Source organism: Somniosus microcephalus, chromosome 13 (assembly GCF_052327205.1).
Source record: "Somniosus microcephalus isolate GS21.2 chromosome 13, FLI_Smic_1.0, whole genome shotgun sequence".
Classification (NCBI taxonomy): Eukaryota; Metazoa; Chordata; class Chondrichthyes; order Squaliformes; family Somniosidae; genus Somniosus; species Somniosus microcephalus.
This window is the reverse complement of record NC_140999.1, coordinates 33964944-33980119: the sequence shown is the minus strand read 5'-3', so window position 1 is coordinate 33980119 and position 15176 is coordinate 33964944. Positions and strand designations below refer to the sequence as shown.

The 15176-nt window shown below is 46.8% G+C and overlaps 1 protein-coding gene across 1 annotated transcript in view; it reads right to left on the bottom strand.

Moving 5' to 3' along the window:
- Positions 1–619: 619 nt before the first annotated feature.
- The window catches only part of LOC147108199 (mucin-16-like), a 259597-nt gene continuing 245040 nt past the window's right edge, over positions 620–15176 (bottom strand). Inside the window, exons 47-52 of the mRNA XM_086005995.1 lie at positions 9831–9997; positions 9228–9400; positions 8928–8995; positions 7134–7294; positions 5239–5351; positions 620–884 (exon numbers count right to left, since the gene is read on the bottom strand). Of these exons, the coding sequence (XP_085862121.1) occupies positions 789–884; positions 5239–5351; positions 7134–7294; positions 8928–8995; positions 9228–9400; positions 9831–9997 (778 nt within the window). The 3' untranslated portion in view covers positions 620–788. The remainder of the gene's footprint in view (positions 885–5238; positions 5352–7133; positions 7295–8927; positions 8996–9227; positions 9401–9830; positions 9998–15176) is intronic.

Below are 15176 nucleotides of genomic sequence, written 5' to 3'. Positions count from 1 at the left end.
GTGTGGCACCTTATCGAATGCCTTCTGGAAATTCAAAAACAGCACATCCACTGGTTCCCCTTTATCTATTCTGCTAGTTACAACCTCAAAAAACATATTTGGCAAACATGATTTCCCTTTCATAATCCGTGTTGACTCTGCCCAATCATATTATTTTCTAAGTGCCCTGTTAGCACATCCTTAATAGTAGATTCTAGCATTTTCCCTATTACTGATATGAGGCTAACAAGTCTATAGTTCCCTGTTTTCTCTCTCCCTCCTTTCTTAAATAGTGGGGTTACATTTGCTACCTTCCAATCCGCGGGAACATTTCTAAAATTGGAATTCCTAAGATGAGGCAACCTAGTTCCAGATGGACAATGGACAGATGCCCGCACCAGTATCTGAGACACCCACTCACACCTCCAGCCATGAAGTCAATTTCAAAGGGCTCATCCTCCCCACCCTCCACCGCTCCCCAGCAAACTGCAATTCAGGACAAAAGGGGCAGAGACCTAACGTAAACAGATTGCACCTCATAACCCGCCTCTGCTTGCCGCTATCACACCCAGAAGCCCTGAAAGCAGTCCAACATGTCTTTGCATATCTAAAGTCAGGATACGAAAAAATATGTTTTTACTACAGAGCATTTATTTCAGTTTTAAGAGAGTTCCAGCAAATAAATAAACAACTTTAATTTTAGTTTAGTTCAGTTTAGCTACATAATTGAACCAATGCACTTCTACTTTAAGCACTTTGTAATTTGCTTGAAGTTATTTATTATTAATATTATTCTTTATTAGTATTTCTTATCGGTAGTATTTCAGATGTGGAAAGTACAATCCAGCAGGGTTTTGCATCATGTTGTAGGATCTATGGTACTTCCTTTTCAAACGTAATGCAATCTGAAAGATTAAAATGTTATCAGTTAGTAAACATATCAGAAATATTGTAACTTGTTATGTAACATATATAGCTCTATAAATATAACATTACATTCTTTTACATTTTCTGAGTGTACCAATGTGCACTGAGTACAGCTCAGCTCTCTATTCCGTTTGCTTTGTTAAATAAAGGTTGCCATATTCTATTTTACAGGCTGCTCTTTTAAAATTGAATAGCTGAAGGCAGGCTACTGTGACACACAATATGTGTTTTGCTGCGAGTGTTCATGGAGCTGCGTATAAAAGCTCCAAAAACAGGAAAAGCAGTGATCACAGTCAAAGAATTAATGCAGTTCCAAATTTTCAGCCAACTGAAAACAAAAGTTATCAGGAATAATATTCTGGCATTAGTTCATCACCCACTGCTCATTCATGCCAATTAATGGCTTGGAAGGCAACTAGTTTCTTTTGCCACTGGTGCAGTATTTAAATTAATGGCAACCATTCTTCCAAAACAGAGTTGGAATTATAAACTGCATTTTCTGCTTGAGCAACACTGGCTCCCTTGCGAAATTCCAGTTAGCGGGGGAAAATTGGGCTTCCAGGATTTTCCGATGGAAGTGATTGGGAAATAAAATACATTTTTTCTAATACGGCCAAGCAAATTGAAAAGATATACATGACATATATCCCCTGTCATTTATACCATAGCACTCCTGGGGCTAGAAATTCATTATAGCCCAGGAATGGGCGGTATCTTTAGAAAAGTTTGAGAAATAGCGGCAGGCACTAATGCTTTAGACTGCAGGCAAAATTCATTCTCACTGCTCAAAGAAATGACTGGGGCTCTAAAACAAGCCTTAAAGGCCTAGCTCAGTGGCGTTACACTCAAAGGGTGGACCAATATCGGGTGCAGTCTAATCTCAACTCATCATTACCACAGGCTTTTCCCAGTACTTAAAGGGGAGGTTCATTGATACTGCAGCACCTCATTCTCAGCATTGCTGGCTGTGCAGCTGCCTCAACAAGGAGAAGCACAACAAGGAGAAGAGACGGAGGATTGAAGCAGGTGCGCTCATGGCAGATCCACCTCAGTCAGGTGGTCAGGGTGACTGAATGCTTCAACAAATGCTACATACCACCATCTGTACCACAAGCTTCGGGGGGGGAAAAATTCAGTATCGCCCCGTTTGGGGCGCCATTATCGGCCGTGCGCAAAGTTTAGCGCATGGCGCTAATTATCGCCTCCGACGGCAAACTTGGCTTTTATCGCCTCTGGAGGTGATTGGAGAGCTAAATCAGGCGCTTCACACCTGTCTTAAGGCGCAAAGGCCGAGGAGCGAGGCGCTACCTCAGAGCGCTGGCGCAGCTCATGTGATGTCAGTCAGCAATGGAACACAGACACACTGACGCAGGCCAGTTCTTAAAGGGGAGTTCTGATGAAAGGTCATCGACCTGAAACGTTAACTCTGTTTCTCTCTTCACAGATGCTGCTTGACCTGCTGTGTTTCTCCAGCATTTTCTGTTTTTAACTTAAAGGGGAGGGTTGATTTTGCTCTCCATTCACTTCCTGCTCATTGTAGCCTTGAATCTCGGCCTGGAGAGACCTGTACATCAAATCTGCTGGAAAGAACAATGGAGAGACCCAGGGGAAGAGCTCAGAGTGCAGCCCCCATAGTCTCTTCTAAAGCGATACAAGGAAGGGCAAATCAAAATGAACCTGCAAAGTGCTGCTCAGTACTCAACACTCCTTCACACAGTGTTGAATCTCTCCAGAAGTCTCGCTCTCTCTCAGAATGCGTGGTGCAAAAATGTCACCAACAAAAAAAGGCAGGAAGCGGTCGCCTTTAAATAGCGCTCCCCCAGCCCCATTCTGACTGCAAAATGCTCCCCTCAGCCTGTCGTTGCTAGCAGCAGGCGGTAAGGCAGGGGGGCGCCACTGAATATCCAGTCCGGGGCGCTACTGGGGCGTTGTGCACTCGACTGCCGGCGCTGGAGATCATGGCGGTAGTGTTTAGTGCCGCCGCAAAATGTCTAATTAATTTCCCGAGCGGCACAAACATCGCCGCGCCCAGGCGCTAGTTGCTTTGCGCTCCATTAGCGCCCTCATAAGGCGCTAACGGGAGGCGCAAACCAACTGAATTTTTCCCCCATAGACTGCCCAAAGCACCACACCCCCAGCGCTCTCTACCTACCAACACTCACACCCACATCTCATGCCTTGCACACAATGACAGCTATTCAACTACAGCAGACACAAGGGTCATTAGTTATTAGAATGCATGTGATATGTGTGATATGTTTATGCATAAATTTATTAATGGAGTTTGCAATATTTTGTGGTCTCTCTCATTTCACCTTTGTGCCCAGGAGGACGCTGTGATATGTGATATGGCATGACACAGGGATGGTATGATGAGCATATGGTGAGCAAAAGGGGTCTGGGGTTTAAGTCATCCTGCTGTAAAGCTGGAGGTCTGTTTGGAGGAGTTGGCAGAGTTCTGTGACAACCACTTTGGTGATGCGGAGCCGTCTAATGCAATGCTCCTCACTTAATTGAAGGTAGGAGAAGTGCTGTCGGAATACCCTCGGTGAGAGCCCTGATGTCCCTCCTCATCCCTCTGCGCACATGTTCCCGTATTTCTCGCTGCCTATGCTCCCTCCGCCATAGATCATAGAGGGAGAGGTGGCATGACAGAACAGCCCCCATTAAAGTTGCCAAGTGTAGCAGTTTGAACCCTTGAACAATAAATGTAGCCACTTTGCACTTGCCAGAAGGCTGCTGATAAAAAAGCTTGAAATTACTCATACAAACTTCTCCAATGGCTGAAACTGACAGGAAGCCACTGAAACTAACCTGCTCTGACAGCTGTGAGTGATTAATGCTGATGCCTTTAAATAACGTCACTGGAGCCGGCTCCCGTCAGCTGTGCACCTGCTCTCCCTGTCGCTGTCTGGTCGAGGCGCAAAGGTAAGTGGCGACAATGAATTTTGCAGATTGGGCACCAGGTTAACGTTGCATGCTCACTGACGTCACGATCTGCTTGGCGTTGAAGTCCCCGGCGGTACCTCATACCGGCAGCGCAATGTGGGGGTGGGGGGGAGAGCGGATTTGCCATGCGGCACTTGATTCGCTTAACCCTGGCGCTACTGCAGCAGTGCCCCATTACCACCCTCTGTAACCGTTAATGGGAGGCGCTGACCTACCGAATTTACCCCCGCCCCCGGTATCTAGGGTTACTATCGGGATAGACAAGCAATTTAAATGGCAGCTTTGCCTGTGCAATAACTGCACTGTTCAAAGTGAGATTTTTTTTTTAAATCTGGAGGCCGACAATGCTAGGCTGTGGGAGGTACTAAAGGCCTACTGCGGCCAAACGCGATGCCTGACCCAGACAAATTAGCCAGCGTTAGGAGTGCAACCATGGGGCAGGCGGAAAGCCCACCCCAAATCTACGTTGGGATTCTGCCGGAGTGGAAAATCCTTTCCGTGTTCTCTCCAGCAAAATTGCTAATAACGAGGGCGACTGTTACAATTTTTACAGTAATTCAGCGTGGCAGGAAAAAGAGTAAAATTAACATACTCGAAGCACAGGGAGGAAGTTAATGGGTCGAATGACCTTCAATAATCTCCAATCTAGTATACTGTATTCAGTGCTCATGGTCCAGTCTATTCTACATTGGAGAGGCCAAAGGTAGGTAGATTAGGTGACTGTTTTGATGAACACCTTTATCTCTGCAAGTATGTTTATGACCTCCATGTAGCTCACTCCCCCTTCTATTCCAACTCTGAACGCTGCATCTAAACTGTTTCAACTAAATTCAGGAACAGGATCCCATTTTTCTCCTGCACAATTTGCAGCTAATCTCTGGTCTGAATATTGACTTTTGTAACTTCAGACCTTCCCTATATCCTCCAGTTTCTTTACAATGGGAGGTGCTGTTGATGTGATAGGATCTGTTGGTGCCCTTCCCTCTCCCTTATTGCTTATTTTTATTCCCAGGTCTGAAAAAAGGCTCTACCTGGAACACTGACCTGTCTTTTCTGTCCACAAATGCTGACTGACCTGCTCTGTGTTTCCAGCACTTTGTTTCATGTTAAAAGCAGGTTTTCTTGAAAGATCCTACTTCTTCTTAAGAGGAAGCAATATATTTTATTCTGCACTTAAAATAATAATGATCAATAATTATGTGCTGTGAAACCTTGGAGCTAGATGATCCTTGTGACTGATTTGATCAGTGACCTTAAATACCATACCTACATACAGGTCTTGATCATACACTCTATGAATTATTTTCTATTATATGCTGTACATTTCCAGTGTAAGACACATTTTGAGCCACTGCACAATATTGAAAAATCAGATGCACTTACCAATAAACATAAGAGGAAGAGCAGAAATAGAGTGAGTAGTATGCCCAGCACGATGAGTATGATTCCCCAATACGGTATTCTAATTTTGCCACTAGAGATGGGTGCTTTAGCTTCTGCATCAAATAAATACAGAACAATTAATAGTGAAATGTAATAGAATAAAATCGTAACACCCCTGTGATGCATAATAATTTAAATTAGTGTGGTTTTGGAAGTACATGGGATAATTCTGCAATCCTGCGCTTCCAGTGAGTACACCGCAGTTAAAGGGAGCAGGAGTCAGATAGAGCTACAACTCTGTAGTCCTGATTCTCTGAGTAAGGTTCCCCACTGGAAGTGTGGTTTCATGGAATTAACCTTTGCATGACCTTATTTGAATTCAAATATACAGTATGTCAGAAAAAAAGTTTGCTCCTCAGTATATCACAAATAATAAAAGATTGCTTTGAAAAGATTGTTCACTCTGACGTTGTGTGAAAAGTCAAATTCAACTTTAGCTGCATCCAAACTGACTTACCTGTGTTAGATTGCTATGGTAACCAGCTCCGGTGCCACAAATCTAAATATGATGGACTGTATAATACTTTTCAAATAGTTGCAGAGATTGTTATACCACAGATATGGCTTCAGACCAGTACCTCTATAGCACAAGATGCAGCCAGCTAACCCAAGTTATACTGCCAAGTGCTTGTCACGCCTGCCCAGAGATAAAGGAGCCCTTGGTATGCATAGTAAAAGGATGTCCAAATTGTATGGGTCACACGTGGTCCACACACCCCGTCAATACATTCATGAAGCAATGTTGCTTTATTGGTGGATAAATACTAAATCATTACACCCAGATTGTTGGTAATCGCAGCTTGAGATGGAAAAGAAATAATGGAACATTGATTTAACTTTACATGATCCATGAGATTATGTGGCATGCTCCTAGGCAGTCCAGTAAACAAAAAAGTTAGCACATGCCTGGCCACTTGAATTTTACGGTGAACAGAAAGCTGGTGGGCACAGCAGCTCGGGGCCAACATTAAATACATTACATTTTTTAAAAAACTTGTTACTTTGCTAAGTTGAAGCGCTACTGCATCGGGTGTGAAACCCAAGCAGCATCAGACTACCTCCTGGAGGTGGTCCAGCTCTTCTCATTTTCAGTAGGTTAGGAGTCAGATTGTCAGCTTGATCCCTGAGTTATACTGCTGCTCTTCTACAGATGCTCATCTAAAATCATTTTGATTTTAATTTTCCAGAAAACAGCAACATGTAAAATATATGTTTTTTTAATATAATTAATTGTAATTCAAAATTTATTTTTCAACAACCATGTTGGTTATAACAGTATTTTGACATTTAAAAAAAAACATTTTCTTGTTGGCAGGCTTTGCATTTATAATAAATAACTGGCCTTGCTAAACAAATGTTTATTGCTAATTCCCTCGAGCCCAAAACCTCAAAAGCTAAAAAAATGTATATTACCAATGATCATGGGAAAGTTTTTTCAGAATCTCAGCCTTGGAGAACAAATGTGTCTTTATAGAGAATTTATAATCACCACCTTTTTAATAATCTGTGTAACTTATTGATGATTGCGGGGGGGGGGGGGGTCTTGCCCCTCCCCCACCCACCTCAACCCTTAGTGGCTCTGCCACTTCTCGCACCCGAGCTGGGAGATGCCACAGCTCATGATCATCATCTCCCTACTTGGAGCAGCTCAGATTAAGCACTCCGCCCGTGTGGCACTAAATGATCATGCTCAACACCACTATTTTACCACCCCACCCCAAAAAAAATCACTTGTGTCCACTTTTTGCACAATAGTGAACCAGCCCTCATTCATATTAATTAATAATTCAAAAGGAAAACTTCAGAAATAAATGCAATTAAAGTTGATACTTTACCCACGGCCAAACTGTTATTTCGCAGCCAGTAGACGTTTCCAAGCAAGTTTGTTCCATTTGTTCCAGTGGTAAATTCTGTTCTGACTTTTTCTTCCGTCACTGGTTCATTTGCAGCAATTGGGTTGAAGTAGCACATGCAGGTACATTTAATGGATCCAATTCTATTGGGGAAAATGCAAAGTTAAAGCAAAATTGATTGCTTTCCTTTTATAAATGCAAATGTAATATTTAAGATTCAGTTATAAATTACAAATGTCCTCATATCAAGTTACGTTTGAATCATAGGGGGCGCGTTGGAGGTGGGACTGCTGTTTGGCGGGTCGATGTCCCGCCTCCATCGATTTGTGGCCAACCCATGCTATTTTCCCTTGATTGACCTTGTTAAGCCCGCCCAGTGGGCTTAGCAGGCCAATTAAGGGAAAGCCGGTTGCAGAGACAAGCAACGTATGCTGTTTCATCTGTCAAAAATTTTTGACAGATGAATTGTCATTGTTTGACAGCTCTGTGAAGCTGTCAAACAGTGACATTCTCTGTAGTTTGATAAGGTCTTTCATTCAAGACCTCATCAAACTTCTTTCTTTTACAAAAATGAGATGGTTGTTGCATCTGTGATTGCAACGGCCATCTCTCATCTGCAACACGGAGGTCCAAGACTCTCCGTATACAAACCGACTGAAGCCTGCAGGAAGAAACAAAGGTAAGTACACTTTTAAAAACACTTTGCACTTACCTCAGATACTCACCTCTACACTCTTGCACCCATCACTTACCTTCACAGCACACGTTTACACCTCCCCCCGACCCAGTACTCGCCTCGCTGAACTGGCGTGTTTTGGAGCCTTGGGGAAGCCCGCACTTGTGAGGGTAAAAAGGGGATAATCCTATTTTCTGCCTGTTAACTACCTAGGAAGATGGCATGGAGGCGGGTTGGGGGTGCGTTGGGCACCCGCCCCCAAATTCTGCCATTTTCCCGGCAGTCTCGCCTCCATACCCGCCTCTCCAGGGCTGGCAAAATCGCCCCCAAAGTATCTTATCCTTTCAAGACTATTTCAAAATATTTGTATATGTGCAGCAAATATAGTAATAGTTGAATTGTAATTTTTGCTGCATCATTATGTAATGTTTGCAAGAGAAATTCAGGATTCCATAACACACTGCAGCACAGTCTGAGGACACATTCTGGGACTAGGTTTTGTGTCTGTTACTCCCCAGGTGACACAGTTCACAGGGCGTAATGAATCAGAAAACTGTCTTAAGACCTAAAGCTGGGTCTACACCAACGTTCCCGCTAAGCTGTATGGCCGCGCAGCTCTCTGCTGGCCCTGCGCAGCCAGGAACCAGCTTTTTCAATGTTAAGTTTCGCGCATGCGCAAAACTGTGAATAGGCTGCGTAGCCCTTTAAAGGGACCGCGCACCCCCAAAAAATTAGGGGCAACATTGGTCTACACCCCTTTTATGTGAGATGTGAATATTCAGGGCTCCTGGAGGTTGGCACAAGGTTATTTAAATAAATCACTGCAGACTCCAGCCCGAGTGCCGGCCAGATTGACTGCCTGGCCGCCGGACGGGAGCAGAAATTAGTGTCAGACGGCTGCAGCCGGGGATCCGTGGGAACAATCCCCAGCAGTCAGTATGGGGGATGACACTCTGGGCCGTAATCAGGTTGGGGTTGGCGGGGGTGGTGCCTGAAAGATCAAGGTTGTAATTGGAGCTGGGGTGACCGAAGGTTTCCTTGTGACTAAAGGTAATTGCTTTATCTGAATGGTACCTAACATGCAAAATAAACCCTCTTACCTCAGTCTTGTAACGTTACAGATGCGGTAGCTGTCCTTTAAAGAGCTGGTCTGATACAACCTCATGAGCTGCAAAAGATAGCGATAGTAAGTACAGATCGCACACTTTTAAAGAAATGTGAAATAAATCTTATTGAAAATGTTCAAACAAAGATTCATAAAGTAGATTTTTAACAAAAAATGCGCACATTTTGAACTGAATAACACTCCACTTAGAAAATTTGCATGAAAGTAATTGATGCATCTGGTCTTCTACACAACAGGCTGAAATTTCGAGCAGTGACTGGAAAATGGTCCTTACCATTTTGGTAACATTGGCAACTATGCTTTGATATTCAGGGGAATTTGGGTCGTTCAGCGCGTCAGTAAAATTTCTGTTTATTATTGTGAAGTTAAGTTCAAACGACAGGTCTCCACCTCGGACTGCAGGTACAGATATAGTTGGTGTTGTAGTTGGTTCCAATTCGTGATAACCTGAAATTAAGATGAAATATGTAAACATGTTGCCCAGGGTTTCAGCGAGACTATCACTTATTATTGAATATCTTAACTGCACCAGTTTCAAGATTACAAAAAGATTCACAATTAGGTTATTTTTTTCCTGAAAGTGGGAAACTGATCATCTTTTCATTTTCTAGGAGTAATCTACATTGAACTCTTTATTATCTCCGCTCTCATGATCTGCATCCTTATTATCCATAAAAACCTTGGAGATTAGCAGGAGTCAGGGCTGCCACCCTGTTTTTCTGGTGTCACACTGAGGGCTTTGGAGCTTGCATGGTTCATAACTACAGAAAAGTATTTCGGTCCAACCTAGTTTTACATTAAAGCTGTGAAAGGATTGCAATACAGTATTGTTTTGCTGTTCAAGTTATATTACCATTTAATTTGAATCAGTACGTACCATTTACATAGAGGCTGTTTTTGTTCAGTGAATATGCTCCTAATGCAGTGATTTTCTCAGTGTTGTCTCTGAACTCGTCGTAAGCAGTGACTTTATCAACTCGTGGAACAGTGGGATTTTTAAAAGAACAGAGTGTTTCAACTTTAGTATTGCCTTGATTTCCAGGACTGTGGAAGGAAAAGGAAGATAGAATTTGTGAAAATCATTACAAAATACAACACTGATTTATTATTAGCACTAAAATATTAATCTTTCTAGACATTTTGCATTAATAATACATATGGATCTTTTGTAAAGTCATTAAGATCACTTTAATTGTTTTTATGATTATAGTATTGTGGTAAACCACTTTTATCGTTCACTATCGTTACACTATGGTTATCACTGTTTATATCGTTACACTATGGTTATCACTGTTTACACTGTTGTATCACTACACAAGGTCACCTCTTGTCACGCTGTTATACCTGGGCTGACCACAGCTGACTCCGCCCATGACTCCGCCTGCTTGCCCAGGTATAAAGGTGGTCGACTGGCTGGTATTCCTCCTTGTTGGACCCGATCACCCACGAGGGTGGGCTCTGTTATTTAGCCAATAAAAACCTATAGTTACTATCTTAACTCGTCGCTTTTCATTGGATGAATTGATAGGTATATCAATTTTATTGGCTAAATTTTGAAATGAGTGGATCGGAGCAGCCAAACGACCAGCCAAACGGTCAGCTACAACAGCCACAGCAGCCGGCCTGGCTGCGAGCCCTCCGACCGCCGTACCTGGATCTAAACCCACAGGCAGCGAACTCAGCCCTCGACTTCAAACACTGGCTGAGCTGTTTCGAATCCTACCTGGGAGAATCCGGCGTGCCTCTGGGATCCAAACTAAGAGTTCTGACCGCCCAAGTGAGCCCTAAAGTATTTGCACTCATCCAGGACCTTACTACATACGAGGACGCCCTCAACCTGCTGAAAGAGCAGTACCGGAGCCCGGTAAACTCTATGTATGCCAGACATCTCCTAAGATCCCGCTCGCAACAGCCAGGAGAGTCTGTAGATGAATTTTTACGGGCGCTACAAACACTCGGCAGGGACTGTGACTTTAAAGCTGTAACGGCTGCAGAAAATACTGAAGGGAATATCCGCGATGCCTTCGTGAAAGGCCTTCGGTCCGACTACTCACGGCAAAGACTGCTCGAATCAAAGGACCTCGACCTGAATACAACTGCAGCCCTCGCCCGCTCTCTGGAAGTGGCCCATCGGGACCTCGAGGCGTATTCCAGGTACTGTGCTGCGCGACCCTGGGACTCCGGCTCGACCCCGGCCGCAATACCCCTCGCACCGCCGCCTCTGGGACCTACCTCAGCGTCGGTGTCCCAGAACCAATCGGGACCGCCACCCCCGGTACCGGCTGCAACATCGGAGCCCCGCGATCGGGCCGCCGGCTGCTTCTTCTGTGGCCAGGCGAAACACCCGAGGACGCGCTGCCCTGCAAGAAACGTGACTTGCTCCGATTGCCACAAGAAAGGCCACTTCGCTAAGGCCTGCAGGGGGAGAGCCACAGACGCCAGCAGTGCCTCATGCGAGTTGTGGGGGCGGCCATCTTTCATCAAGGCCACAGATGCCAGTATCCCCTCGTGTGAGTCGTGGGGGCGGCCATCTTTGATCAAGGCCACCGGCGCCAGCAGTGCCTCATGTGAGTTGTGGGGGCGGCCATCTCCTCCGCCATTTTATTCAACCTCGTGGGCGCCGCCATTTTGTCCACCACACTCGACCGCCACCTTGTCTCCAGACCCGACCACCGCCTCACCCGCAGACTACAGCAGCTCGCTCAGCCATACACTAGCCTCCGTCACACTGGACCAAGCTCGCCCGCATCACCTGTCCAAGTCCATGATGGACATCAAAGTAAACAGCCACGCCACGACCTGCCTGTTCGACAGCGGAAGCACGGAGAGTTTCATCCATCCAGACACGGTGAGCCACTACTCCCTCACTGTCCGGCCAACGCGCAACCGGATCTCGATGGCGTCGAGGTCCCATTCTACGGACATCAGCGGCTACTGTGTTGTGACCCTGTCGGTTAGGGGCACGGAGTATAAAATTTTAAACTCCTCGTCCTGCCCCAGCTCTGCGCTGCCATCCTACTAGGGCTGGACTTCCAATCCCACCTTCAAAGTGTCACTTTGGCATACGGTGGACCCCTCCCCCCACTCACAGTCGACAACCAGCAGCCTTTAAACCGCCCACCGCATACCACCTGCGGCCTATCCACCCTCAAGGTCCCGCCCCCCTCCCTGTTCGCTGACCTCACCCGCGACTGTAAACCCGTCGCCACCAAGAGCAGGCGGTACAGCGCCGGGGACAGAGCTTTTATTAGCTCTGAGGTGCAGCGTCTCCTGAAGGAGGGCATCATCGAGAGGAGCAACAGCCCCTGGCGTGCCCAGGTCGTAGTCATTAAGACCGGCAATAAAAACCGCCTGGTCATCGACTACAGCCAAACCATAAACCGGTACACCCAGCTGGACGCATACCCCCTTCCCCGCATATCTGATATGGTCAATCAGATTGCACAGTACCGGGTATTCTCCACCATCGACCTTAAGTCGGCCTATCACCAACTCCCTATCCGCCCTGAGGACCGCCAGTATACCGCCTTCGAGGCGAATGGCCGCCTCTACCACTTCCTTAGGGTTCCCTTCGGCGTCACCAACGGGGTTTCGGTCTTCCAAAGGGAGATGGGCCGGATGGTTGACCAGAACGGGCTGCAGGCCACGTTCCCTTATCTAGGTAACGTCACCATCTGCGGCCGTGACCGGCAGGACCATGATGTTAATCTGGAGAAATTCCTCCGTACGGCCGAACGGCTGAACCTCACTTACAATAAGGAGAAATGTGTGTTTAACACCTCGCGTCTCGCCATCCTTGGCTGCGTAGTAGAGAACGGGGTCATCGGCCCCGACCCCGAAAGAATGCGCCCCCTCATGGAGCTACCCCTCCCCCACTGTCCAAAGGCGCTGAAGAGAACCCTGGGGCTCTTCGCCTACTATGCCCAATGGGTGCCGAATTATGCGGACAAAGCCAGACCCCTCATGAAGTCCACCTCCTTCCCCCTGACGGCAGAAGCGTGCGCAGCCTTCTCCCTCATAAAGGGAGACATTGCTAAGGCCACGATGCACGCGGTGGATGAGTCTATCCCTTTCCAAGTGGAGAGCGATGCATCCGACTTCGCCCTAGCAGCAACCCTTAACCAGGCGGGGAGACCTGTGGCCTTCTTCTCAAGGACCCTCCAGGGCCCTGAGATCCGACACTCTTCGGTCGAGAAGGAGGCCCAGGCGATCGTGGAGGCAGTACGACGCTGGAGGCATTACCTGGCAGGCAAACGATTTACCCTCCTCACCGACCAGCGTTCGGTCGCTTTTATGTTTAATAACAAGCTGAGGGGCAAAATCAAGAACGACAAGATCTTGAGGTGGAGAATCGAGCTCTCCACCTATGATTATGATATCTTGTACCGGCCTGGTAAACTGAACGAACCCCCAGATGCTCTATCACGAAGTACATGCGCCAACGCGCAAATTGATAGACTGCAGACCCTCCACAACGACCTCTGCCACCCCGGGGTCACCAGACTTTACCACTTCATTAAGGCCCGCAACCTGCCCTACTCCATCGAGGAGGTCAGGACCATGACCAGGAACTGCCAAACCTGCGCGGAATGCAAACCGCATTTCTTTAGGCCGGACAGAGCAAGCCTGATCAAGGCCACCCGCCCCTTCGAGCGCTTGAGCATCGATTTTAAGGGGCCCCTCCCGTCCTCTGACCGTAATGTGTACTTCCTCAACATCATTGATGAGTACTCCCGTTTCCCCTTTGCCTTCCCCTGCCCAGACATGACCAGTACCACGGTCATCAAATGCCTGAACGACCTCTTCGCCTTGTTCGGGTTCCCGAACTATATACATAGCGACCGGGGCTCATCCTTCATGAGCGAGGAACTTCGCCAGTTCCTACTAGTGAGAGGCATTGCTGCAAGCAGGACCACCAGCTACAACCCCCGAGGAAACGGCCAGGTGGAAAGAGAGAACGCGACTGTCTGGAAGGCCGTTCTCTTAGCCTTACAGTCTAAGGGCCTGCCAACCTCTCGCTGGCAGGAAGTCCTCCCGGCAGCGCTGCATTCCATCCGGTCACTGCTTTGCACGGCCATTAACGCCACCCCCCATGAACGAATGTTTGTTTTCCCCAGGAAGTCGACTACGGGAACCTCGCTACCAACATGGCTGACTTCTCCGGGGCCTGTCTTGCTGCGAAAGCACGTGAGGGCCCATAAAACGGACCCCCTGGTCGAGAGGGTGGACCTCCTGCATGCCAACCCCCAGTACGCCTATGTGGCATACCCAGACGGGCGGGAGGACACAGTCTCCTTACGAGACCTTGCACCCTCGGGCACCCCTGAGACACCACCGTTACCCCCCACCACCCCCCCAAATCCACCCCAGGTAGACGGCATGCCGGAACCCCACGAGCCTTCGCCGACCACGCGGACACCAGCATTAACATTGGATACTGCATCACTGCCGCTGCTGCTGCGCTGATCAGAGAGACTTACGAGGCCTCCGGACAGACTGACATACCCGAACTGGTAGTACACTTCACCCCACCGGACTCAAATCTAAACAAGGGGTGAATGTGGTAAACCACTTTTATCGTTCACTATCGTTACACTATGGTTATCACTGTTTATATCGTTACACTATGGTTATCACTGTTTACACTGTTGTATCACTACACAAGGTCACCTCTTGTCACGCTGTTATACCTGGGCTGACCACAGCTGACTCCGCCCATGACTCCGCCTGCTTGCCCAGGTATAAAGGTGGTCGACTGGCTGGTATTCCTCCTTGTTGGACCCGATCACCCACGAGGGTGGGCTCTGTTATTTAGCCAATAAAAACCTATAGTTACTATCTTAACTCGTCGCTTTTCATTGGATGAATTGATAGGTATATCAAGTATAATGTTGAAATATATTGTAGATTGATAGATTAAAACTGGTCTGTTGAAGTGGGCAATATTTAATGAACAAAATGTAGCAGTTTTGAACATAATTTTTTTTTATATATATATTAAAATTTGTAGGTAGCAAGAGGCAAGTTGCTTTTAAAATCTTGTCCTGACACTGGCTTAAAGATCCTCCACAAAGATTATAGTCCTGAAAATCCACAGCTGTTCTGGCAGAATCCCATGTAAAACCTTCCACTCACCCCTACAAGGCCATCACTGTAAGGGGGGGCGTGACTAGGACAGGGACTCCCTAAGTTTTGAGTTTCGGGCCCTCATTTGGGACCTGGT